This window comes from Pan troglodytes, chromosome 6, assembly GCF_028858775.2.
Source record: "Pan troglodytes isolate AG18354 chromosome 6, NHGRI_mPanTro3-v2.0_pri, whole genome shotgun sequence".
NCBI classification, from domain to species: domain Eukaryota; kingdom Metazoa; phylum Chordata; class Mammalia; order Primates; family Hominidae; genus Pan; species Pan troglodytes.
In genome coordinates this window covers 156,224,005-156,250,577 of record NC_072404.2, presented here as the reverse complement: position 1 = coordinate 156,250,577, position 26,573 = coordinate 156,224,005, and the positions used below count along the sequence as shown (strand labels likewise).

At 38.6% G+C, this 26,573-nt stretch overlaps 1 protein-coding gene and 1 non-coding gene across 6 annotated transcripts in view; one reads left to right on the top strand and one right to left on the bottom strand.

Moving 5' to 3' along the window:
• The window catches only part of BRAF (B-Raf proto-oncogene, serine/threonine kinase), a 197,973-nt gene that overhangs the window by 28,548 nt on the left and 142,852 nt on the right, over positions 1-26,573 (top strand). Inside the window, exon 1 of one of the 5 annotated variants that reach the window (XM_054656321.2) lies at positions 20,531-20,549. The exons of the other annotated variants lie outside the window; for them this stretch is intronic. Within the exon in view, the coding sequence (XP_054512296.1) occupies positions 20,547-20,549 (3 nt within the window). The 5' untranslated portion in view covers positions 20,531-20,546. Of the gene's footprint in view, positions 1-20,530; positions 20,550-26,573 lie in introns of those variants that run through there. 5 annotated transcript variants of the gene reach the window in all.
• Positions 11,801-11,907, bottom strand: LOC112204156 (U6 spliceosomal RNA). The gene has a single exon (XR_002937637.1). It is a non-coding gene; the product is annotated as a U6 spliceosomal RNA (small nuclear RNA).

The window sequence follows — 26,573 nt, the reverse complement described above, 5'->3', positions numbered from 1 at the left end:
GAATGTAAACTAGTACAGCCACTGTATCAGTATGGAGGTTCCTGTGATCTAGCAATCCCACTACTGGCCGTTTACCCAAAGGAAGGGAAGTCAGTACGTCGAAGAGACATCTGCATCCCCATGTTTACTGCAGCACACTATTCACAGTAGCCAAGATATGGAATCAGTTCAACAACCGAAGATTGGGTAAAGACAATGTGGTTGTATAGCATCCGATGGAATGCTATTCAGCCGTAAAAAGGAAAAATCCTGTCATTTGCAGCAACATGATTGGAACTGGAGGACATCACGTTAAGTGAAATAAGCCAGCAAAAGAAAGTTAAACCCTGCATGTTCTCACTCTTATGTGGAAGCTAAAAAGAGTTGATTTCATAGAAGTAAAAAGTATAACAGAGGATACTCGGGCTGGGAATAGTAGGGGTAGAGTGGAAGCTCTGGGGAGATTTATTAATGGATATAAAATTACAGCTAGATAGGAGGAATAAGTTCTAGTGTTCTGTAGTAGTATAGGGTGACTATAGTTAATAATATATAGTTTCATATAGCTAGGAGGAGGATATTGAATATTCCCAACACAAAGAAATGACAAATGTTTCTCCTGTCTTTAGTGAGAATGCTTCTCTTATGCTTGGTGACTTACAGACTTTTTATAGATACCCTATATGAAGTTTAAGAATGTTTCTTCCATTTCTAGTTTGCTGACAGTTGGGCATTTTTTAAAATCCTAAATGGTTGTTGAATTTTGTTAGATTTTTTTCCTACATTTATTGAGGTGATCATGTTTTTTTCCTACATTGATCTACTTAGGTAAGTAATTGTATTGGTAGACTTCCTAGTTTTGAATAAGCAACTCTTGTGTCACTGGATACATTTTATTGTATATTCTTTTAATTGATTGTTGAATTAGGTTTGCCTAATTCAGGTTTTTATTTAGGGATTTTACTACTGTGTTTACAAGTGAGCTCAGTCTATACCTCTCTGAGCTGTTCCATGGTTTTGGTATCAAGAGCTGATTCGTTTTCTAGAGTTTTCTGTGATTTTGGCCAGTTTTTATATCAGACCAAAGAAAATGTTTCTCGAAAGTAAGTTCATTAGGCTTTAAGTAACCACTGGGCCCATTCTTTTACTTTCAACTTTTCTGAGTGAGTTTTAGATGTGGATGTTATATACAGCATTTGTTCAGGGCTTTGGTTTGTGAGCCGAGTTTCTTTTTTTATTTTTTTAATAGATGAGCTTATCTCATTTATATTTTGTTGATAAGGCAGTTCTTCCACATTATTAATTATATTTTTCTTTGGGGGCTTTGTCTCTTATGGATATGTGTGTGTTTCCCATCTAATAGTTTTTGATGATTTTTTATAAATCTTATTCTCTTACTACCTTCATAGATTTAATATGTGTAAGCCTCCATTTCTTGATTTGTGAAAATAATCAGGACTATTTTAACTCCTTGCTAATAAAGGTAAGGAAATCAGTGCACTTATACCTCCCTTTCCCCAGCTACCATTAAAAAAATTTTTTTCCATCTCTTCATATGAGATATAAACCTTGTCATTGAAAAAAATGCATTTATTTTTTACTTTATCCTTAAGTCTCAGAGTTACATGTTTGAATGGGATTAATATTCACCTTTAATTCTTTAAATCCATGACTTCTTGATTTCTAATTCTGTTTTATTTATCTTTTCATCAGCTTGATTTTCCTATCAAGTAGTTCTGTTTTTTCTGCCAAGAATGGCTTCCTTTTTTCTTCTTCAGCCATTTCTTTCTGTTTCCACCGTGGCCTTCATTTCTGAAGCGGTCTTTTTATTACCTTCCATTTCTTTCTTGAACCCTGCTAACTCATTTTTCATTTCCTATTTCTTTTTTTTGAGACAGGGTCTGGGTCTCTCACTCAGGCTGGAGTGCAGTGTTGTGATCTTGGCTCACTGCAACCTCTGCCTCCTGGGCTCAAGCCATCCTCCCATCTCGGCCTCTCAATTAGCTGGGACTACAGACATGTGCTACCACACCTGGCTAATTTTTTGCATTTTTTTGTAGAGGCAGGGTTTCATCATGTTGACCAGGCTGGTCTCAAATTCGCCTTGGCCTCCCAAAGTGCTGGGATTACAGGATTGAGCCACTGCCTCCTGCCTCATCTCCCATTTCATCTGTTCTTCAATTTTGTTTTTTCAGTCATTTTTTTCCCCTAAAATGCATTTGATAGTGATAGATGGGGATATATCAGAGACTTCTTTTGTTTCCTTGACTAACTTCTGGTGTTTATCTGTCTTTGCCTATTATGTTTCTTCTCTCATCCCCCGCTCCCTGTTTTATTGGTGGTGTGGCGGGTGGGGTTGTTAACATTTCTCCTCATAGACCCTTTGCTGGATTGTTTCTTTTTATTACTCATCCTTGTTGTCTTTGAGTAGAGTACTTCTATTTGAGCCTGCTCTTTGCTTAAGAATGTTATGGGGGGCCGGGCACAGTGGCTCACACCTGTAATCACAGCACTTTGGGAGGCCGAGGTGGGCAGATCATGAGGTCAAGAGATCGAGACCATCCTGGCTAACATGGTGAAACCCCGTCTCCACTGAAAATACAAAAAATTAGCCAGGCGTGGTGGCGGGCGCCTGTAGCCCTAGCTACTCAGGAGGCTGAGGCAGGAGAATGGCGTGAACCCTGGGGGCAGAGCTTGCAGTGGGCTGAGATCGTGCCACTGCATTCCAGCCTGGGTGACAGAGCAAGACTCTGTCTCAAAAAAAAAAAAAAAAAAGAATGTTATGGGGAACAGCAGGGAGAATAAGCCTAAGCAGGCATAACTTTTTTCTCAGACATCTTGTCTCAGAAAGCTCGTTCACCAAATCTGTTGTGTTCTCTACCCTGGGAATACATCACTCCTCCATTTTTAATGTCTTTTTTCCCCTTCCTGCCATTTTGGGCCAAGCCAATCATTCAGTCAGGATGAAGACTCCATCCAGGCAGGAGATGGGTGAGGCTGATAGTGAAGTTGGACATCAAATAGATTCCTGTTCGATGATTTGATTTTTAATTTGTTCTGCTCAGCTGCCTTTAGCTTTTAACCTTTTATATCTTATGTTCAATAGTTATTCTCACAAAGGAACTGGTTCCCAACATAAATTTAAAATTAAAAGTGATCAGTTCTCTCCTCTAGCAAACTGTAACTGCTTTTATTTTATGTGACTTGATCTGATGTATTGTTTTGTTCCCTGGATCATTTAGGGGTGGGGAAGTAAAGACAGGGAGGTCTGTGTTTCACTTTAAAAACAAAATCTAAACCAGATAAAAACTCGTAAAATGTCATATTTCAGGTCCTCTGTGATCTTGCCCTTTCCTACCTCTCTACCCCTGCCCACGTCTATCAGCCATCCTTGCTGTGTACTAAATGCTCTAGCACAGTATTTCCTAAAGTTTATATTGTGGATACTGAATATTCAAAGTGTTCTCCCAAAGATAGGTTCCATAGTTTACAATTTTGGGAAACTTTAAATGTTCCTCCTTGTCTAACCTGTTGAGTTTCTAAGCTCAAATGAGGGGGGATACTGTGTTATCTAAATCTTATTTGATTTCTGTATTTTACATATTAAGGGATTCATCTAAAAAGTATCTGAATTGATTTGGCAAGCAGGTGATACCCTGTACTATATTATATAGCTCCCCTTTTGGGATTTCATAATTGGATATTAGCATAGTAATGGTTGAGAAGAACTGTAGTAAAGAAGCTTACCTTTGTTGATTTATTTTTTTTTTTGACACAGATTCTCACTCTGTCACCCAGGCTGGAGTGCAGTGGCACAATCTCGGCTCACTGCAACCTCCACTTCCTGGGCTCAAGCAATTCTGTTACCCTTCCAAGTAGTTGGGACTACAGGTGTGTGCCACCACACCTGGCTAATTGTTTTTAAATATTTTTAGTAAAGATGGGGTTTCACCATGTTGGCCAGGCTGGTCTTGAACTCCTGACCTCAAATGATCCACCTGCCTCGGCTCCGAAAGTGCTGGGATTACAGCATTAGCCACTGCACCTGGCCTTACCTTTGTCTAAATTAGAATTGTATAAACTTCCTTGACTATGGAACATTGCTTGTGTGTAGTATATGCTAATATTCTTTGAAACATTTTAGGGAAATGCTGTTTAATACCAATCAAATCCTTGCATTTTTTCAGGGTTGTTTCCTGTTGTTTCTGGCCCTTTGTCCTAGAATGCTCTCTTCCTTCATTTTCTCCGTACCACCCAATTTTTTTTTTTTTCAATGGTTTCTGAGGTGATACTTACCCTGCTGGGAGGCATTTGGAAATATTTTGATTGTCATGGCTAGAGGATGCTATTTGGGATTTAATGACCTCAAATCGAGGAACACAATGCACTAAAAGTCCTACACAGCAAAGAATTGCCCCACCCAAAATGCCACCTCTACGGTGGCCCTCCATATCTGCAAGTTCTGCATCCTAGGATTTACCCAACTGCAGATCAAAAGTATTAGGAAAACAGTAAAAAGTAATACAATAATACAAATACAAGATAATACAGTATAACAACTATTTATATAACATTTACATTATATTAGTCATTATAAGTAATCTAAAGATGATTTAAAGTATATGGAAAGTAAGTTATATGCAAATACCCTCCCTTTTTATATAAGAGACTTCCGCATCCAAGGATCATGGTGTTGTAGGGGAGAGTCCTGGAACCAAACCCTTGTGGATATGGAGGAATGACTGTATACTCCTTTGGAGAACACTGAACTCAGCAACTTTTACTCATCCTTTAGAATTTAGTTCTGGTTATCTTTTCCAGAAGCTTTCTCTAAGTACTTTTGTTTTCCCCTCTACCCCACACCCTCTCATTTTCTCTGCGTGGTACTCTCAGAGTATTTTAGGCACATCTTGATTATTTGAAGTAACCACTTTGTAGTATAGGAGCCTATAACTGTATACCTCTACTGTACTGTGAGTTCAAATCTTTGAGGGCAAAGACATTTTGTATCCTTGGTATATGATATATAATTAGTCTTTTAAAAAGTGCATGTTACATGAATACATTAATAAATAAGTTGTACTTTTACTTTAAATCAGAATTGTGGTATGACTCTTAAACTGTTGCTTAGACTGCATTAATAATCTTGTGCAATTGTGGAAAATAATCTCATTTTACTCTCATAATAGAAAATTAAAATATGCTTCCTTTTGCTCAGATATGGGTGACAGCTGTTAGAGTAGTGTTTTATTTGGGTTTTGACCTTGCCTGTACATCAGAAGCACCTGGAGAACTTCAGAAGGTACAGATGCCTGGGGCCCTGCACCAGAGGTTCTGGTTTTTGAGGGTGAGGCCTTGGTATCTGGATTTTTAAAAGCTTCCAAGGTGATTTTTAATCTGAAGTTAAGATTGAAAAGTCATTTAGTGAGACACTGATATGTAGCATTTTGGGAAGTCAGTAAACTTAAGAGTGAGAAGTTACTAAATCATTGAAGAACAGTGAAAGGAGTAGGGAGTTTTAGCTTAGAAAAAAAAATCTAGATGGAGTATGTGAGTTCTCTGAGGGCTATAGGAATTTGTCCGTCTTGCTCACCACTGTATCCTCAACTCCTAGCATGAGCCTGAGCACATACAGGGATTTGGTAGATATTTATTGGCTAACAGAAGAATATGTATCATTAGGTGTTTAAAAGATAGTCATTGTAGAACCACAGAGATTATCCCCAAAAAAGTTTTATAGTAATAATGTGCCACTTAATTTTATGATTAAAAATAATGAACTGGATATTTAATTCATTTATCATTTCAGTTTGTTATTTACTTTGTGCCAGTCACTGAGGATTCCATTTGATTCTCTGGTCAAATCTATGAAGTTTGTATCATTCAAATAATAGGGCTCTGTCAAGAAACTGACACTTGGGGGTTAAGTAATTTGCCTAAGGTTACAAAGCTAAGTGACAAGAGCTGGAATTCTTAAAGTCTGTACTCTTAACCACTATGCCTTACCATAAGTCTTCACCACAACCCTAAGAGTTAGATATGGTTTAGAAAGGTTATGCAGCTTGCCTAAGGGCACATTGCTTGAGTGGAAGATTTGGGACTTGGACCCAGACATTGTGACACTAGAGTCCATGCTGTTAACTGCCATGCTATTGGAACCCCCTCGCTTCCTATTGTATAATGTACAACCATCTGTTTTCATGAGATTATTAACCACAGTGGACAGCTTGTGTTGCTCTCCTTATACCTTTTGGCATCCTCACTGACTTTTGACTGATGGGTTGAATTTGGATTATTGTCTTGAATCTCCTTAGTACCCTGGCCTGTGGTAGTCCTAGAAAATAAAACATTTCTTTACTAGGTTCTTTTTCTTCATTTCTTTTTCCTTTTAGTTAGGATTTTAAATTAGAATTTTAATAAACTTGCTTGCATTAATACACTGATATCTGTTAGCTTCTGTTATTTTAAGTCGGTAGTCTCCAGACTTAAAAATTTTGTTCTCTATCATAAAAAAAATTTGAGCACATTACCCCTAGTAGATATCTGTTTTATTTATGCTATGTGTGTACTACTGAAGAAAATGGTAATATTTTTAAAAATATGAACTTGTTAACATGAATTTTTTTAAAGCTAAGCTAAAAATGAAGTGAGTTTAAAATTATGAAGGGTTTTTGCTGATGTTTCAAGTTTAGCTAATGTTTCAAGTTACGACATACCATTAGGCCAAGGTTCGTTATTATAATAGTGTATACAAATTCATATTTTAAGTAGCCTGGATAATTTTTTTAAAATAGCCAGTTTCTTGTCAGAAATTAAGTAACCTGGATAATTTTTTAAAAGCCAGTTTCTTGTCAGAGATTATTAGATTAGGGTTTCTCAACATTGGCGCTGTCGATGTTTTGAAATGGATGTAATTCTTGCTTGTAGGGTTATGATCTGCAGTTGAGTGAATCCTACGATGTAGAACTTGCAGATATGGAGGGCCACTGTAAAAGTGGCATTTTGGGTGGGGCAATAATGCTATGTCTTGTAGGACGTTTAGCAGCTTCCGTGGCCTCTGCTCACAAGATGCCAGTAGTACCCCCAAGTAGAAACATCAAAAATGCTGGGAGACATTTCCAAATGTCTTGAGGGGCAAAATTGCTTCTGGTTAAGGACCACTAGATTAGAATTTTTTTTTTTTTTTTTTAAGACGGAGTTTTGCTTTTGTTGCCCAGGCTATAGTGCAATGGCGCAATCTTGGCCCACTGCAACCTCCACTTCCCGGATTCAAGCGATTCTCTTGCCACAGCCTCCTGAGTAGCTAGGATTACAGGTGCCCGCCACCGCACCCTGCTAATTTTGTACTTTTAGTAGAGACAGGGTTTCTCCACGTTGGTCAGGCTGGTCTCGAACTCCCAACCTCAGGTGATCTGCCCGCCTCAGCTTCCAGAGTGCTGGGATTACAGGTGTGAGCCACTGCACCCACGCTAGATCATTGTTTTTATCCTGTATTATGGATGACAAGCAGCTTGTAGTAGAGTAGGGAAAGTGTTAACTTTGATTTTTTCCCCTCTAGCAGCAATAATGTTTTCTTCAGTATGAAGTTTGAGATCTGTTTGTAGGAATTCTTTTAAGTCACTTGTCCATTCTATAAGGTTTAGTTAAAACTTGGTAACATAATCCATACGTTTACTTAAATCAATATATGTGAGTCATAGTATGTCACAATGAGATAAATGCAAGAGGAGAGCCACTGTCAAGTGTTCTGCAGTATGGAATGCCCAGCCTTCAGCAGACCTCTTGACTATATGTGTCACATCTCTGATACTAACCCTAAGTTAGGGTGCCTGTGTAAATATTAAATGCTGAGGCCAGGCACAGTGGCTTACGCCTGTGATCCCAGCACTTTGGAAGGCCGAGGTAGACGGATCACAAGGTCAGGAGATCAAGACCATCCTGACTAAACACAGTGAAACCCCGTCTCTATTAAAAACACAAAAAATTAGCCAGGCATGGTGGCATGTGCCTGTAGTCCCAGCTACTTGGGAGGCTGAGGCAGGAGAATCACTTGAACCCAGGAGGTTGCAGTGAGCTGAAATCATGCCACTGCACTCTAGCCTGGATGACAAAGCGAGACTCTGTCTCAAAAAAAAAAAAAAAAATTAAACGAGCATGGTGGCATGCATGTGTAGTCCCAGCTACTTGGGTGGCCAAGGTGGGAGGATTGCTTGAACCCAAAAGTTTGAGCCTGCAGTGAGCTGTGATCACACTACTACACTCCAGCCTGGGCACAGAGTGAAACCCTACATCTCAAAAAATAAATATTAAATGCTGGCTTTTTCTAAGTTTCTAGATGAACACATTAACTAAATAATGTAGCCTACCTATATCCCCAAAAAAGAGTCTTCCTATGGGCCCTCAGGTGTATGTGCATACCTATTTTATAAACCACTCGTTTGACCATCACATTGTAACTTATTGTTCAATTTGTGTCACTGCAGCCATATTACCCAAAAGGGAAAAGTAATTTTAGCTCTCTGAACTGACCTCCACCTAACCAACTCATCAGGTTAACTGATGTTCTCCATTTCAAAAAATATTTGCGGTCAGATTAGGTGTGAATCATATTTAAAAGAAGATTGTTGGTCCTATATCAAAGATTAGAGAATGAATGTTCATTTTACAGTTTTAAGTTAAAATGTTTAAGGACAGTGTTTACCATTGCTCATGATTCCCTGATTTAACTGACCTTTTCAGTTAACTAGCCACTAGACATAATTACATTGTGCCACACCAGTGTTGGAATTGTGTTGATTTACTTGTGGAGTTGGAACTACAGTTTCTCTCAGCAGCCTACTTATCTGGTTGTTTAAACTTGTAGCTGAATTATTATACAAAGTTTTCAAACTTTCTGTTTTGGAATGGTCAATTACTCAAAACTGTGGCTTCCTCCTTGCTACCTTACAGGGTAGTTGTGAGAGTATTCCTCAACAGTAGTTCAGACTCTCATTACTTCTTGTCTATAATTGTAGCATGCTTTTAATGGGATTCCCTGCCTCCAGTACCTCTCTGGCTTGTTGGTTAACATAAACATTATTGCCAGATTAAACATCCTAAAGTATAATGTGTAATCAGATCAAAAGCCATTTATAACAATAAAAACTACATTAAAAAATTACTTATGTCCTGGGCTTAGATGTGGTCTCTGCAATCAGATGTTCATTAAACAAATTATTTAAAAAATACATACGTACACACACACGCGAATTCTGAATTGTGATATGTGCCAAAAGAAAAAATGGGGGGTGATGTGAGAGCTCAGTGAGGATCAAATATAGATTGGGAAGAAGGGTGATGAGGAAAGACTTCTTTGAGAAAGTGAGGTTTAAACTATCTGAAGAAGCTGTGCTTAGTTTAGAAAAGTGCTAGGCAAAGAGTGTTCCAGGAAGAAGGAATAGCATGTGTGAAGGCTCTGCTCTGCTGCTGAAATTGTGGTTCAGTTTATTGAGTATGGCATAGAATGAATAGTGCCTGATGAGGCAGGAGGTAGGCTGGGATGAGATCTTTTCAGATCTTGCACTCTATACTAGGAAGTTTAGGTTGTATTCTGAGTTACTGGGGAGCCATTAAAGGGTTTAAGGAAGGGGAGTGTTGTGAATCAGTTATGTGTTTTGCAGATTCTACTCTGACTACAGAATGGATGAGAGCAGAATGGGAGTTAGAGCAAAAGAAATGAGGAAACCAGTTAGAATGCCTTTGTAAGTAGTAGGTCAGAGAGAAAGGTTGATAATTTTGACTAGAGTCATGACAGTAAACAAGGTAACACATGAAGTGATTATGTCATAAACTATTACCATTACCCTGTGAAGGAAGTATGAGCAGAATAAGATTTAGAATAAACTTATTGCAAGCCCATCTAATAAAGGGTGGTGTGAGGAACTGAAACAATGGGTGTTTCAGGACATTCGGTCCTTGTCTCTAAAATAAAATCCAAACTCTGTTGAAGATTTTTCAGCCTACTCTTATTATCTTATGTCTTCTCCTAAACTCTTACTCACCTATGCTATAATCATACCAAACTATTGCAGTGAGTATCATGAACATTTCCTGTACCTTGATGCCACTGATGATTGTTTACTATGGCTGGAATACTCTTACTCCCACATACACTTAACAAAACCCTACTCATTGTTTAGGATCCAGATCAAATATGAATGAAGCCTTCCAAATTTGCCTCCAGATTGATATTGCCCACTTATCTTCTTTTAACCATAGTAGTTCATATTACTATCACATTATAGTATATTATTCAACAGATGTCTATGTAATTGATTATGTGCCAGGTACTATGTGTAGACATTATGGATATATGCACATACAAAAATAGACACAGTTGCCGCATTTGTGGAAACTACATTGTAACACAGACCTTGAACAAAATCTGGGCACAAATATGTAACTAAATGTTAATAAGAGGTATGAAGGAATACCTGCAGGTTTCTGAAACCCTAATAAGGCCCTTGAGGTCAAAATTATTTTCATAATCCTACTAAGATACTATTTGCTTTTTCATTCTCGTTCTTGTGAATATGTAGTAGTAATAGGATGTATGATATTCCAACAAATTGAATACAGAAGGTGGGAGAATCCAGATATCTTTTGTTAAGGCAGACATTAAAGAAATTGGCAAAAAAAAAAATTTTTTTTAAAGCCACTTTGGGGCCAGGTGCGGTAGCTCACACCTGTAATCCCAGCACTCTGGGAGTCTGAGGTGGGCAGATCACTTGAGGTCAGGAGTTCAAGACCAGCCTGGCCAACATGATGAAACCTCGTCTTTACCAAAAATATGGTAGCTGGGTGTGGTAGCACATACCTGTAATCCGTCCCTGTAATCGGAAGGCTGAGAGGCGGGAGAATCGCTTGAACCTGGGAGGCCAAGGTTGAAGTGAGCTGAGATCGTGCCATTGCACTCCAGCCTGGGCGACAAGAGCAAGGCTGTGTCTCAAAATAAATGAATAAATAAACAAACAAATAAATAAATAAAAATGAATAAGACACTTTGCCCTCTCATTGTTTTTTGTTGTTTTGGAAAATGTGGTTATTTTTTTCATTAAAAAATAGATCACTTTTGTTAATTAGTTTTTTTGTCATTTTAAAATGAATTTTAAACATTTCTTGGTTATAATTTTTAATGTGGTAAATACTGATAGCGATAAACTACATAGATAAAAGCTTTCTAGGGTCCTCCATAATTTTTAAGAGTATAAAGGGGCCAAGTGTGGTGGCTAACACCTGTAATCCCAACACTTTGGGAGGCCAATGCAGGAAGATCCAACATAGCAAGACCCTATCTCTACAAAAAAATTTAAAAATTAGCCAGGCGTGATGGTGTGTGCCTGTAGTCCTAGTTACTTGGGAGGCTGAGGTGAGAGGATCACTTGAGCCCAGAGTTTGAGATTTTGGGGAGCTGTGGTCATGCACTACATTCCTGCCTGGGCTACAGAATGAGACCCTATCTCAAAAAAAAAAATTATATTTTTATACACACACACACACACACACACACACACACACACACACACACACACATATATATATATATATATGAGATCCTGAAACCAAAATCAGAATCCCTGTAATGGGGAGCTGATTTAAATTGGGGGCTTCTGGAGAAGTAAAAGATATCTTATGTCTCTGTTAAACACTTATGTTCTTCTAGAAATTAGGAGTGTGGTTTTCTCCGTATTTCCAAAAACTGCAAGTCTTTTTATATAACGAGTGTGTTGGTTGAATCTAATTTAAAAAAACTTTTTTTTAATTTAAAAATTTTTTAATTTTTAAAAATATGGAGTGCTTCATGAATTTGCATGCCATTCTTAGGCAAGGGCCATGCCTATCTTCTCTGTATTATTCCAATTTTAGTATATGTGCTGCTGAAGCAAGCACCAAATTTTGTTATCAAAGTCTACTGTAGATGGCCGTTCTTTCTTTGATTTGTGGTTTGGTTGAAACCTTTGTTGGAAATACCATCTTATTTCTTATTACTGTAGGAAATAGATCTGGATTCAAATTCCTCTTGGTATGAAGCTGGGAAGATTACTTAACCTGCTAAACCTTACCATTATTTATCTGTAACATGGAATACATATTATCTTACTGTGGTGTAATGATTTAATGAACTAATGTATGTGACCTGATTCATAAGTGACCAGAACAGAGACAATCCATAAAATGGTAATTCTTTTTATTTTATATATACAGCACATACATACTGGGGTTAGTTTCAGTTAGTGAGCAGAGAGGTCTGTGGATAAATCAGGATATAACAATCATCATTCAAGGATATATTCACCATTCAAACAGTTTATCAGAAGGCAGAAAGCCAGAATGATCTATTGTGTATGGTTATTCATCTTTAGAAAAAGGAACAGAAAGTGTGGGCTTAGAATATTTTAAATAAGTAGCTCTATGTTACAATGTAGATGATTTAGGGATGGGGTAGAGTTTTATGTGTCTGGCACTACAGCAGTGCCTCACATTTACTAAATGTTTGAATAATGTTAATTAACTAGAGATTCTTGAAAACACATTTTTAGAAGCCTTAAAAAAGTTATATACGACAAATTAAAGGCCAAGCCTGGGAAAGCTTACATGGCTAACTGGAAAAATAAATAAAGGTACCATAGAGGAAAAACAAAATTGCCCTGTGGAGAGAACATGTGGTGTCATATGGTGTGACTAAATAGGATCCAGTAAGATAAGACAAGGTAGAGCATCTTGGGAGTGATTCCATGTTTCAAGGTTAAAATGTTAACTACATTAAAGGTAGTAAACCAGTGAAAGAATCCTCAAGATCCCAGTGCAGAATGTTTGCCAAGAGATAAGAAGATCAACTGTTTTGGTATTCATAGCAGAAAGGCATAGGAAAATTATCTTTTTTATATTCTTTTTTGAAGAAGATAGGTCCTTTATTTATTTATTTATTTATTTATTTGAGATGGAGTTTCGCTCTTGTTCCCCAGCTGGAGTGCAGTGGTGCAATCTTGGCTCACTGCAGCCTCCGCCTCCCAGGTTCAAGCAATTCTTCTGCCTCAGCCTCCTGAGTAGCTGGGATTGCAGGCATGCACCACCATGCCCAGTTAATTTTTATTTTTAGTAGAGACGGGGTTTCTTCTCCATGTTGGTCAGGTTGGTCTCCAACTCCTGACCTCAGGAGATCCACCCGCCTCGGCCTCCCAAAGTGCTGGCATTACAAGCGTGAGTCACCGCGCCCAGCCAAAGATAGGTCCTTTTTTAAGACAGATACTTAGGGCTGGGTGCTGTGGCTCATGCCTGTAATCCCAGCACTTTGGGAGGCCGAGGCAGGTAGATCACCTAAGGTCTGGTGTTCAAGACCAGCCTGACCAATATGGTGAAACCCAATCTCTACTAAAAATACAAAAATTAGCTGGGTGTGGTGGCGTGCGCCTGTAGTCCCAGCTACTTGGGCGGCAATTCAAGGAGAATTGCTTGAACCCCCGGGAGGCAGAGGTTGCAGTGAGCCGAGATCGTGCCTCTGCCCTCCAACCTGGGTGACAGAGCAAGACTCCATCTCACAAAAAAAAAAAAAAAAGATACTTTGATAAAGAAATAATAGTTATTTCTCATTTTATTTCTCATTTGAGATGAACTCAAAGTTGGCTAAAGTGACACACAGGTTTGGACCTATAACTTGCTTACATTTTAAATATTAGGTTGGTACAAAAGTAATTGTGGTTTTTGCCACCCAATAGAAAGGATTGTAGACATTTTTTTTATTTGACAACTGTAAAGCATTGCAGGAATTATATGTGGAATTATAGGCTTACTTTGTTTTATTGTGTTTCATTTTATTGTACTACACAGATAATGTGGCTTTTTTTTACAAATTGAAGGTTGGTGGCAGCCCTACATCAAGCAAGTCTGTTAGCGCCATTTTTCCAACAGCACATGCTCACTTTGTGTCTCTGTGTCACATTTTAGTAATTCTTGCGATATTTCAAACTTTGTCTGTTTTGGTGTTCTGTGATCTTGCATGTTACTATTGTAATTGTTTTGGGGTGCCACAAACCACACCCATAATAAGGCAGTGAACTTAATCAGTAAATATTGTGTGTGATCTAACTGCTCCACTGACTGGCTGTTCCCCCAACTCTTCTCCAGCCTCCCCATGCCCTGAGACACAACAATATTGAAGTTAGGCCAATTAATAACTCTACAATGGCCTCTAAGTATTCAAGTGAAACCAAGAGTCACATGTCTCTTGAAATCAAAAGCTAGAAATGATTAAGCTTAGTGAAGAAGGCATGTCAAAAAGCTATGCCTTTTGTGCCAGACAGCTAGGTTGTGAATGTAAAGGCAAAATTTTGGAAGGAAACTACAAGTGCTACTCCAGTGAATACACGAATGATAAGAAAGCAAAACAGGCTCATGCCTGTAATCCCAGCACTTTTAAGAGGCCAAGGTGGGAGGATCACTTGAGGCTAGGAGTTCGAGACCAGCCTGGCCATCATAGTGAGACGTCGTCTCTATTCATTTTTAAAAAGCAGGCAAGCAAAACAGCCTAATTGCTGAGATGGAGAAAGTTTTAGTGATCTGGATAGAATATCAAACCAGCCACAACATTTCCTTAAGTCAATGACAGGCTTTAAAGCTTCAAAGGACAGGCTGACTCTTACTAGAGGCTAATGCAGCTGGTGACTTTAAGTTGAAGTCAGTGCTCATTTATCATTCCAAAAATCCTAGGGCCCTTTGGAATTCTGCAAAATTTACTCTGTCTGTGCTCTGTAAATGGAACAATGAAGCCTGGATGACAGCACATTCTTTTACAGCATGGTTTACTGAATATTTTAAGCCCACTGTTGAGACCCCCTGCTCAGAAGAAAAAAAGATCCCTTCCAACATATTACTAATCATTGATAATATACCTGATCACCCAAGAGCTCTGATGATGTACAAGGAAGATTAATGTTCTCTTCTGTTTTCTATGTGTGTGTGCTTTTTTTGTTTTGAGACAGGGTCTCATTCTTGCCCAGGCTGGTGTGATCATAGCTCTCTGCAGCCTTGAACCCCTGAGCTCAAGCAATCCTCCTGCCTCAGCTGCCTGAGTAGGTGGAACTACAGGCATGCACCACCATGCCCAGCTAATTTTTTTTTTTTTTTTAATAGAGACAGGGTCTATGTTTCCCAGGCTAGTCTCACAAACTCCTGGTCTCAAGTGATCCTCTTGCCTCAGTAATGTTTTTCTCAACCACTAACGCAGCATTCATTCTGCAGCCCATGGATCAAGGAGTAATTTTGACTTTCAATTCTTCTTATTTAAGAAGTATCTTTTATTAGGCTATAGCTGCCATAGATATCCTATGATGGATCTGGGCAACATTAATTGAAAACCTTCTGCAAATTATTCACCTTCCTAGATGCCATTAAGAATGTTTGTGATTCATGAGAGGAGGTCAGAATAGCACCATTAACAGGAGTTTGGAATAAGTTCATTCTAATGCTTGTGGATGACTTTGAGGGGCTCAAAACTTCAATGGAGGAAGGAATTGCAGGTGTGGTAGAAATAGCAAAATAACTAGAATTAGAAGTGGAGCCTGAAGATGTGACCGAATTGCTACAATGTCATGGTAAAACTTGAACAAATGAGAAGTTGCTTCTTATAGATGAGCAAAGAAAGTGATTTTTTGAGATGGGGTTTACTCCTGCTGAAGATGCTGTGAACACTGATAAAATGACAGCAAAAGATTTAGAATTTTACATAAAATTAGTTGATGAAGCACTGGCAGATTTGAGAGGACTGACTCCAAGTTTGAAAGTAGTTCTACTGTGGTTCAGATGCTATCAGACCATATTGCCTGGTTCAGAGAAATCTTTTGTGAAAAGAAGTCAATCGGCACAGCAGACTCCACTGTTGTCTTGTTTTAAGAAATTGCCGGCCGGGCACGGTAGCTTACACCTGTAATCTCAGCACTTTGGGAGACCAAGGCAGGCAGATCACCTGAGGTCAGGAGATCAAGACCAGCCTGGACAACATGGTGAAACCCCGTCTCTACTAAAAATACAAAACTTAGCAAGTCATGGTGGCACGCACCTGTAATCCCAGCTACTCGGGAGGCTGAGGCAGGAGAATTGCTTGAACCCAGGAGGCAGAGGTTGCAGTGAGCCAAAATCACGCCACTGTACTCCCACCCTGGGTGACAGAGCAAGACTCCATCTTAAAAAAAAAAAGAACGAAATTGCCACAGTCACCCTAACCTTTAGCAACCACTGACTTGATCCGGCAGCAGCCATCAACACTGAGGCAAGACCCACCAACACAAAAATGATGACTCCTTGAAGGCCCAGGTAATTGTTAGTGGTTTTTAACACTATTTTAAAATTAAGATATGTGCTTTTTTTTTTTTTTAGAATAATGCTATTGGACATTACTAGACTACATTATAGCTACACTTTTTTGTTGTTAATTTTAAAATTGTGGGCCGGGCTCAGTGGCTCACGTCTGTAATCCCAGCACTTTGGGAGGCTGAGGCAGGCAGATCACAAGGTCAAGAGATCGAAACCATCCTGGCCAACATGGTGAAACCCCATCTCTACTAAGAATACAAAAATTAGCTGGGCATGGTGGTGCACGCCTGTAGTCTCAGCTACTCGGGAGGCTGAGGCAGGAGACTCTTTTGAACCCGGGAGGCAGAGGTTGCAGTGAGCAGAGATCCCGCCATTGTACTCCAGCCTGGCAACAGAGCAAGACCCTATCTCAAAAATAAAATAAAATAAATTATGGCCAGGCGTGGTGGCTCATGCTTGTAATCCTGGCTCTTTGGGAGGCCAAGGCAGGCGGATCACTTGAAGTCAGGAGTTCGAGACTAGCCTGACCAACATGGTGAAACCACGTCTCTACTAAAAATACAAAAAAAAATTAGCCGGGCGTGGTGGTGCATGCCTGTAATCCCAGCTGCTTGGGAGGCTAAGGCAGGAGAATCGCTTGAACCCGGGAGGTGGAGGTTGCAGTGAGCTGAGATTTGCACCACTGCACTCCAGCCTGGGTGACAGAGCAAGACTCTGTCTCAAAGGGAAAAAAAAAAGGATACATAATGATTATATATATTTCTGGGGTACGTGTGATATTTTGATATAGGTATACAGTGCGCGATGCTGAAGTCAAGGTGATTGGGATACCCATCACCTTAAACATTTATCTTTGTGCTGGAAACATTACAGTTCTCTTCTAGCTATTTTGAAATATACGATAAATTGTTAACTGTAATTTCCCTACTATACTATGAAATACTAGAACTTACTGTTTCTGTCCAGTTGTATGTTTGTATCCATTAACCAACTTCCCTTTATCCCTTTCTCCCTCCTTTTCTTCCCAGACTCTGATAACCACTACTCTACTGTCTACCTCCATGAGATCCTTTATGTATTCTGGATATAGATCCTAATTAAATTCATGACTTGCAGCTATTTTCTTGCATTCTGTAGGTTTTTTTCACTTTCTTGAGAATATTCATTGCACAAAAGGTTTTAATTTTGTTGAAGAATGATTTGTCAGTTTTTTTTTGTTGCTCGTACTTTTGGTGTCATATCTAAGAATCCATTGCTAAATCCAAGGTCATTAAGATTTACCCCTATGTTTTCTTCTGAGAGTTTTATTATTTTAGCTCCTATGTCATTTATTCATTTTGAGGGTTTTTAAAATATGGTGTGAGGTAGGGGTGGACATTTATTGCTATAAATTGTCCTTTGAGCATTGCTTTTGCTGTATGCCATCAGTTTTGGTATGTGTGTTTTTTTTGTTTTCATTTGTCTAAAAGTATTTTCTAATTTCTCTTGTGATTTCTTTTTTTGACCTTGTATCTATATTCAAGAGGGATATTGGTGTATAATTTTCTTTTTTGTGCAGTCTTTCATATTAGTGTAAAGGTGATGCTGGAATCATAAAGTGAGTTGGAAATTATTTACTCCTTTTCTGTTTCATGGAAGGCATTTTGTAGAGGTGGTCTTATGTCTTCTTTAAATACCTGATAGAATTTGCTACTAGAGATTTATTTTTAGAAAGGTTTTTAACTATGTGTTTAATTTCCTTAATAGTTACAAGAGTGTTCAGATTATCTGTTTTATCTTGTGAATATAAAAGATATCTTCAGATATCTTTTATCCTGTGAGAGTTTTGTTTTTCTTTGGTTTTTGAGGAATTGGTTCATTTTTTTCTAACATTTTGAATTTATGTAGAGTTTTTCATAGTATTCTTATTAACCTTTAAATGTCTGTGTGTAGGGGAGTCTGTAGTTCATTGTTTTTTTATTACTGATATTGTTAATTTGTGTCTTCCCTTTTTGTCAGTCTTGCTAGAGATTTGTAAATTGTATTGGTCTTTTCAACAAAGCTTTTGTTTTCAACATTTTTTTTCTGTTTTCAATCTCATGGATTTCTGCTTTTTATTATTTTTGTGTTGCTTTCTTTAGGTTTATTTAGTTCTTCAAGTTTCTTAAGATAGATTTGCAACTGTTTTTCTTTGCTGATATAATAGTATCAGTTTAAGAGCAGGGCTTGGTGGCACATGCCTGTAATTCCAGCTATCTGGGAGGCTGAGGTGGTAGCATCACTTGAGCCTAGGAGTTTGAAACTAGATTGCGCAACATGCAAGACCCCCCCCCCCATCTCTTAAAAAAACTAAAAAAAAAATAATGGCACAAGCTTAATGATATTAATTCACTGTAGCACTACTGTAGTTGCATCCCACAGATTTAGTATGCTGTATTTTCATTCAGTTGAATATTGAACTAGCCTTGTGATCCTGGGATTAACCTTATTGTCATGTTTATTATGCCTTTTACAATTGCTGGATTCCGTATGCTAATATTTTACTAATGATTATGAGGAATATTAGTATGTAATTTGGGGCTTCCATTTGACCCAAAGATTATTTAGAAATGTGCTGTTTAATTTCCAGGTGTTTGGAGATTTTCCTATTAACTTTCTATTTCTAGTTTAATTATATTATGGTCAGAGAACAAACGTTTGTGGTTTTTTTTAAGCTTGTGAAAGTTTGTCTTATGACTCAGAATATGGTCTGTTTTGGTGAGTGTTCCATGTGCATTTGACAAGAACATGTATTCAGCTGTTAAGTAGAATGTTATATAAATATCAATCAGATCTGGTGGATTGATGATGTTCATTTCTTCCATATTCTTACTGATTTTCTGTCTACTAATTCTATTACTGAAAGGAGTGCTGAAGTCATCAAATATAATTAAGAATTTGTTTTCCTATTTGTAATGTTCTGTAAGTTTTTACTTCATGTTCTTTGAAGCTCCATTATTAGGTGCATATATATTAGTTATGCTTTCTAGTATGTAAATTATATTTGAAGTGAATTACTCGTAGACTACATATAGTTGGGTCATTTTAAAAATTCATTCTAACAATCTTGTCTTTTAATTTGTATCTATAGACTATTTACATTTAATGTAATTTTGGCATGTTTAGATTTAGGTTTACCAGTTTAGTAATTTGTTTTCTGTTAGCTGCTTCTGTTTTCCATTACTCTGTCTTTCCTGCATTCTTTTAGATTGTTTGAACAATTTTTAGCCATTCTGTTTTAATTTACCTGTTGTGGCTTAAAAATTCTTAACTCTCCATATAGTTTTAGTGATCACTCCAGAGATTACATTATAAAAACTTAACATTTTCACCACCTGCTTTAAAATAAATTCATTTCTTTAAATGGATTATGGTCCACTTAAAGAAATGTTAAAACTACATAGGTCTCTTTATCTTCTCTCCCCCTTTTCTCTTATTGTTGGCTGTATGTTACATTTCCATTAATTGAAAGCTTCATTGGGCAATGCTATTGTTTTTACTTTCAACCATTAAACATATTTAAGGAAACTAAGAGGAGAGGGTTAATGTATTTTTGTCTGCATGTTTACCATTTTGCTTACTCCTCAACCTACTCTTCCAGGTTTCCTTCTGGTATTATTTCCCTTCTGTGTGAGGAATTTCTTTTAGCAATTCTTTTAGAACAGGTCTGCTGGTAGCAAATTCTCTTAGTTCCCATTTATCTGAAAATATCTTTGTTTTATGATCGCTCTGAAAGATACTTTAACTGGATATAGAATTCTACCTTGATAGTTTTTTTCTCTTTCAGCACTTTAAAATGTGTAACTTCCTTCTGGCCTTCATGGTTTCTGCTGAGAAACCTGTTGTCATTTGAAGTGGTGTTCCCCTATATTTTATGGATTGTTTTTCTCTGTTTTCAAGATAATTTTTAGGCTGGGCGCAGTGGCTCCCACCTGTAATCCCAGCACTTTGGAAGGCCGAGGCGGGTGGATCACCGGAGGTCGGGAGTTCGAGACCAGCCTGGCCAACATAGTGAAACCCTGTCTGTACTAAAAGTACAAAAAACTTAGCCAGGCGTGTTCGCGGGCACCTATAATCCCAGCTTCTAGGAAGGCTGAGGCAGGAAAATCTCTTGAGCCCGGGAGGCGGAGGTTGCATTGAGCTGAGATCACGCCATTGTATTCCAGCCTGGGCGACAGAGCAAGATGCTATCTCAAAAAATAATGGTAATTTTTTGTGTTTCATTTTCAACACTTTATGATGTGTGAGAGTGTGGAATTCTACGTATTTATCCATTTTGGGATTCACCGACCTTTTTGAATCTGTAGTTTTATGTCATTTGTCAGATTTGGGAAGGCTTTTGACATTATTTCTTCAGATATTTTTAATCATCCTATTCTTTGCTTTTAGAAGTTCACTGACACAGATCTTAGATCTTTTTGTTACTGTCCCGTAGATCCCTGATGTATTACTCTATTCTAGAATTGCTATAAAGAAATGCCTGAGACTAGGTAATTTATAAAGAACAGAGGTTCAGTTGGCTCATGGTTCTGCGGACTGTACGGGAAACCTAGCAGATTCTGCTTCTGGGGAGGCCTCAGGAAACTTAAAATCATGGTGAAAGGTGTAAAGGGGAAGCAGGCATATCTCTCATGGCTGGAGCAGAAGCAAGAGATGGGGAGGGTGCCACATACTTTTAAATGACCAGATCTCATAAAAACTCACTATCACAATGACAGCACTAAGGGGGATGGTGTTAAGCCATGAGAAACCGCTTCCATGACCCAATTTTCTCCCATCAGGCCCCACCTCCAACATTGGGGATTACATTTGAACATGAGATTTGGGTGGGGACATAGATTCAAACCATATCACCTGGATTCTGTTCATTTTATTTTAATCCCCACAGCTACATCAATTGGAGACCCTGGTTCTCTCCCTGCTCTCAGAATGTTGGCTCTTTTGAAGATCCTATTGTTGCCGCTGCCACCATGGGGTTACTTGAGAAAAGTGAGGGGAAAAAACTGAGACACTATCTTTGAATGTTATTTCTTTGCTTTTTTTTTTTTTTTTTTTTTTTTTTACTTTTTTTCTTTTAAAAAGTAAACTTTTTTTAGGCCAGTCGCGGTGGCTCACGCCTGTAATCCCAGCACTTTGGGAGGCCAAGGCGGGCAGATCGCAAGGTCAGGAGATCGAGGCCATCCTGGCCAACATGATGAAACCCCGTCTCTACTGAAAATACAAAAATTAGCTGGACATGGTGGCGCGTGCCTGTAATCCCAGCTACCTGGGAGGCTGAGGCAGGAGAATTGCTTGAATCAGGGAGTTGGAGGTTGCAGTGAGTTGAGGTCGCGCCACTGCACTCCAGTCTGGTGACAGTGAGACTCCATTTCAAAAAAAAAAAAAAAAAGTATGTAAACTCACTGATGGTTTCATGATGATTCAGATCCTTGTCCTCTATCCCAATCGTCTACTGCTATTTACTTCCAGTGTCGATTAGCTGCTCTATGTGTTCTGTCCAAGTTTTATAGTTGGACTAAATCTTCGAAGTGTGTTCCCACCACCCCTGTAATGTGTGACTACTAATATTTCTGCTCAATTTGTTTTTTTTTCCCCCCCTTGTTTTTATTTTTATTCTTGGCTTCCTAGGGGTTGCTCCTGTCTTTCCATAGCTTAATGTCAAGCTAAAGATTTGTCAGAGGTTTTGTTCAAATATTTCAAGGCCAGTAAGGTTTCTGTTCTTCCTTTGTGTGTCTATCTGTGTATCAGGGAGTATATTCAAACTTCAGGCCACCATGTTGCCTGACCTGGCTTTTGCTTTCCTCCAGGCTCCTCTGTGTCTCCTGTGTGCATGAACATGCAGAGGCTCAGTCAGTCAAGGATGTGTGCAGGTGTGGGCCCTGTCCAGACTCTGTAGCACATGCTTGCAGTGTCCATTCAACTAGTGGAGTGTGGAAAGTGTGTTAAGCCCCCAACTTGCAGTGGAGGTTATCACTTAAATTCACAGCACTCCAAATCAATTGACAGCACCCTCACACACACACAGTCTCTAGCTGAACACATACCAACAGAGGGAGAGATTGGTCAGTCATCTGAAGAAGGGATGGCAGCAGCCTCAAGCAAAAATGCCACAGATGGCTGGGCATGGTGGCTCACGCCTCTTATTTCAGCACTTTGGGAGGCCGAGGCAGATGGATCACCTGAGGTCGGGAGTTCGAGACCAGCCTGGCCAACATGGTGAAACCCTGTCTGTACTAAAGATACAAAAATAGCCAGGCATGGTGGTGCATGCCTGTAATTCCAGCTACCTGGAAGGCTAGGACAGGAGAATCGCTTGAATCTGGGAGGCAGAGGTTGCAGTGAGCCGAGATTGTGCCATTGCACTCCAGCCTGGGCGACGAGCAGAACTCTGTCTCAAAAAAAAAAAAAAAAAAAAAAAGCCACAGACTGTGATGTTCTTACTCAGGTTCAGCCTTTAGCTGAAGTCCAGAGCACTGAAATGGTTGTTTTGACGGTTTTGTCCAGCTTTATAGTTGCTTTTGGGGGAGAGGATTTATCAATGTACTCATTTCATCATGCCAGAAGTAGTAGTATTGATATGATTTTTTACATATATCTTAGAATTTTGAAGATACTGTTTTCTTATTTTCTAGCATACAACAATCTGATTCTTGTTTTTTATTCCTTAGAATTTTATTGATACTTTCTTATTTCCTTTTGAGTTTAACTTAGCAGGATTTGTTTAATTTTGTATCCCTCCAAGCACCCAGGCTGGAGTGCAGTGGTACAATCATTGCTCACCACAGCCTCCACCTCATGGGCTCAAGTGATTCTTCCTCTTTGGCCTCCTGAATAGCTGGGACTACAGACACATGCCACCATACCTGGCTAATTTTTATTTTTTTTTATTTTTGGTAGAGATGAGGTCTCGCTATGTTGCCCAGGTTGGTCTCAAGCTCCTGAGCTCAAGCAGTCCTCCCACCTCAACCTCCCAGAGTGCTGGGCTTACAGGCATAAGCCACCGTGCCCAGCTCTTATTCTTTCTTTGTTAAAAAAGGAACTTTGGTTCTGAAGACTCTTATTTGCCTTTTGGCTCAAGGAGAAATTCTTAAATTTTCTTTGTTATTTCTTCTTCTTATTTTAATTCTCATAAAATTTCTCTTAGATGTATGTAGGATAATTTAATCTGTATTCTGGGATATTAACTTTACTCTCATAATTTTAGCTTTCATTTTACTTCATATTTTTTTTTAACTTTTTGTTAAAGTACCATGGACTTTAGCTTTGTCCATTTTGCTAGTTAACTCCTTTTTAAGGTTTATTTCAACAAACATTTTAAATTTCAAGCTTGTTCAGTGCAATTTATTTATTTATTTATTTATTTTGAGATGGAGTTTCACTCTTGTTGCCCAGGCTGGAGTGCAATGGTGCGATCTCGGCTCGCTGCAGCCTCCACCTTCCAGGTTCAAATGATTCTCCTGCTTCAGCCTCCCAAGTAGCTGGGACTGCAGGCATGTGACACCACAACCGGCTAATTTTGTACCTTTAGTGGAAACGGGGTTCACCATGTTGGTCAGGCTAGTCTCGAACTCCTGACTTCAAGTGCTCCACCTGCCGCGGCCTCCCAAAGTGCTAGGATTACAGGCATGAGCCACCGTGTCTGGCCTCTGTGCAATTTAGTATTTTTGTTTTCTTTAATGAGTGCAGCTCCTCCATAATAGCACTATATACAATATAATTTTCTGTGCTATGCAGTATATTAGCCAGTAGCTGCAGTGGCTGGGAATGTGGCCTGTGAGAGTGAGAAACTAAATTTTATATTTTATTTAATGTTAGTTTATATAAAATTAAATAGCCATACATGTCTAATGATTACTAGATTGGACAGCACAGCTCTACAATTTAAGAATCCTTATACTTTTTGGCTTCAAAATAATTCTGATGCCTTAGTTCATCTCCTCATTCAATTGCATGTCTGTTTTTTATGCTCTTGGTTTTTTTTAGGTGTCTAAAGGTTAATAAAGGTTAAAAATATTGGAAGTTAGAGTAGGTTTCCTCAACACTTAAGTGAGTTGCTGCTGGAGAAAGTGAATATTGAATATAAAAATCCATTAATTTCTCGTTCTACTAAGTGAGCTAGGCAGTCCTTGCTTTAGAGAATATGGGTACTTCTTCTCAATATGTGTATGTGTGTAGCCTGTGTCCCTGTGGTGGCCAGAATTTACTATAATTCTGTCTCTGGCCATAGTGTCCAGACAGAAATCCCTGTAAGCTGATTACCCTTTTCCACCAGGTTTAGATCAGATACAAATATTTGGGGGCAAAGACTGAGTTTCTCTTTTTTTTTTTTTTTTTTTTTTTTTTGAGACGGAGTCTTGCTCTGTCCCCCAGGCTGGAGTAGTGGCGGGATCTCGGGTCACTGCAAGCTCCGCCTCCCGGATTCATGCCATTCTCCCGCGTCACCCTCCCGAGTACCTGGTACTACAGGCACGTGTCACCATGCCCAGCCAATTTTTTTTTTTTTTTTTTTTTTTTTTGTATTTTTAGTAGAGACAGGGCTTCACTGTGTTAGCCAGGATGGTCTCGATCTCCTGACCTTGTGATCTGCCCGCCTCAGCCTCCCAAAGTGCTGGGATTACGGGCGTGAGCCACCGCGCCCAGCCAGACTGAGTTACTCTTGAACATGTGATTTGCATCTAAACCAAATTTGTTAAAAGTCTTTTTTTTTTTTTTTAAGTAAGAAAAGGCAGTGATTTTGATTTGTAATGTCTTTTGTTAGGAGAAGTAAAAGAAAAAAAATTCTTGAAGAAAAGTAGGTTCACAATGAAGTTTAGAAGTGCTCTTCGTGGTTCCGTTTCCTCTTTTGCTTTAGTGTTCAGGAAACTAAAAACTGACAGTAGACTAGTTGGAAGATAGACTAAGGTTTTTTTTTTTTTTCTAGTTAACCTAAGTCAGAAGGGTGATATCACTAGAGACTTGGAAGTAAAAAGAGCTACCTGCAAAGACTTGAAGTACTAAGATTACCTAGAATCTGAATGCCCTGTGTTACTCTGCAGATAGGGCATTTTACTGTTATGAAGAGATAAGATCTATTGTAAATAGTCTAAACTAATAATAACGAGTAAGTATGGAATTGGCGTTTTTCCTTTAAAGTTTTAGCATATAATTTTGAAATGTTTTAAGAATATTTTTGAAATGTTTCTATTTTTTAATTTCTCTTTTAAAAGTCTTATCTAAAATAAGCATGTATATCTTACATGTAAGGAATTATTAACTTCATTTTTTCATAAAAATAGAGTAAGACTTTCAACAGATGTCAGAATAGCTGAAGTTCTCCATCACTGTCATATGTTTCACTTGTGACAGGTTTGTAATTTCTGTTAGGGAATGTCATCTAAGTGCTCTGCATCTGGTATTTTCTCCTGCACCCTCATGACAAGAAAAAAGCCTTTGATTATTTCTCTTTTCTCTCTATTCACATGTTCACCACTGCCTTCCATGTTCAGATGTGATCTACATGCAATGATGATTACTCTTTCCTTCCTTTCCCCCTTGCCCTCTTTTATCGTCTTTCTTTCTTCCTTTTCTTTTTTGGTTGACCCTGTTTAAATGGGATCTATCAAATATACCAAGTTTCAGTGAAAGTTACTTCCTTGTGTTAAAAGTCATGACTTTCTCTTTTATTTATACACTTAATAACTTGATTATATATACTTGAATTTTGTTTTAGTGCAGAATAATTTTATAATCTTTCTGAAGGTATTTTAAAGTGGCAGTTAATTCCAACATTTGTAATACCAACAATGCAGATAACTGAGTTGAATGACAACAGCATGAATAGCCTTGATTAAGTTGTACATGTGCAGATAGCTACTGTGTATATCATGCCTGCCATCTGGACAACAGTGATTTTTTTTTTCTTTTTTTTGTTTGAGACAGAGTCTCAGTCTGCTGCCCAGACTGGAGTGCAGTGGCGTGATTTCGGCTCACCGCAACCTCTGTCTCCCAGGTTCAAGTGATTCTCATGCCTCAGCCTCCTGAGTAGCTGGAATTACGGGTGTCCGCCACCATGCCTGGCTATTTTTTGTATTTTTAGTAGAGACGGGGTTTCACCATGTTGGCCAGGTAGGTCTCGAATTCCTGACCTCAAGTGATCTGCCTGCTTTGGCCTCCCAAAGTGCTGGGATTGCAGACACGAGTCACTGTGCCTGGCCAGAAAACAGTGATTTTTAAGAAGTCATCAATTGTAT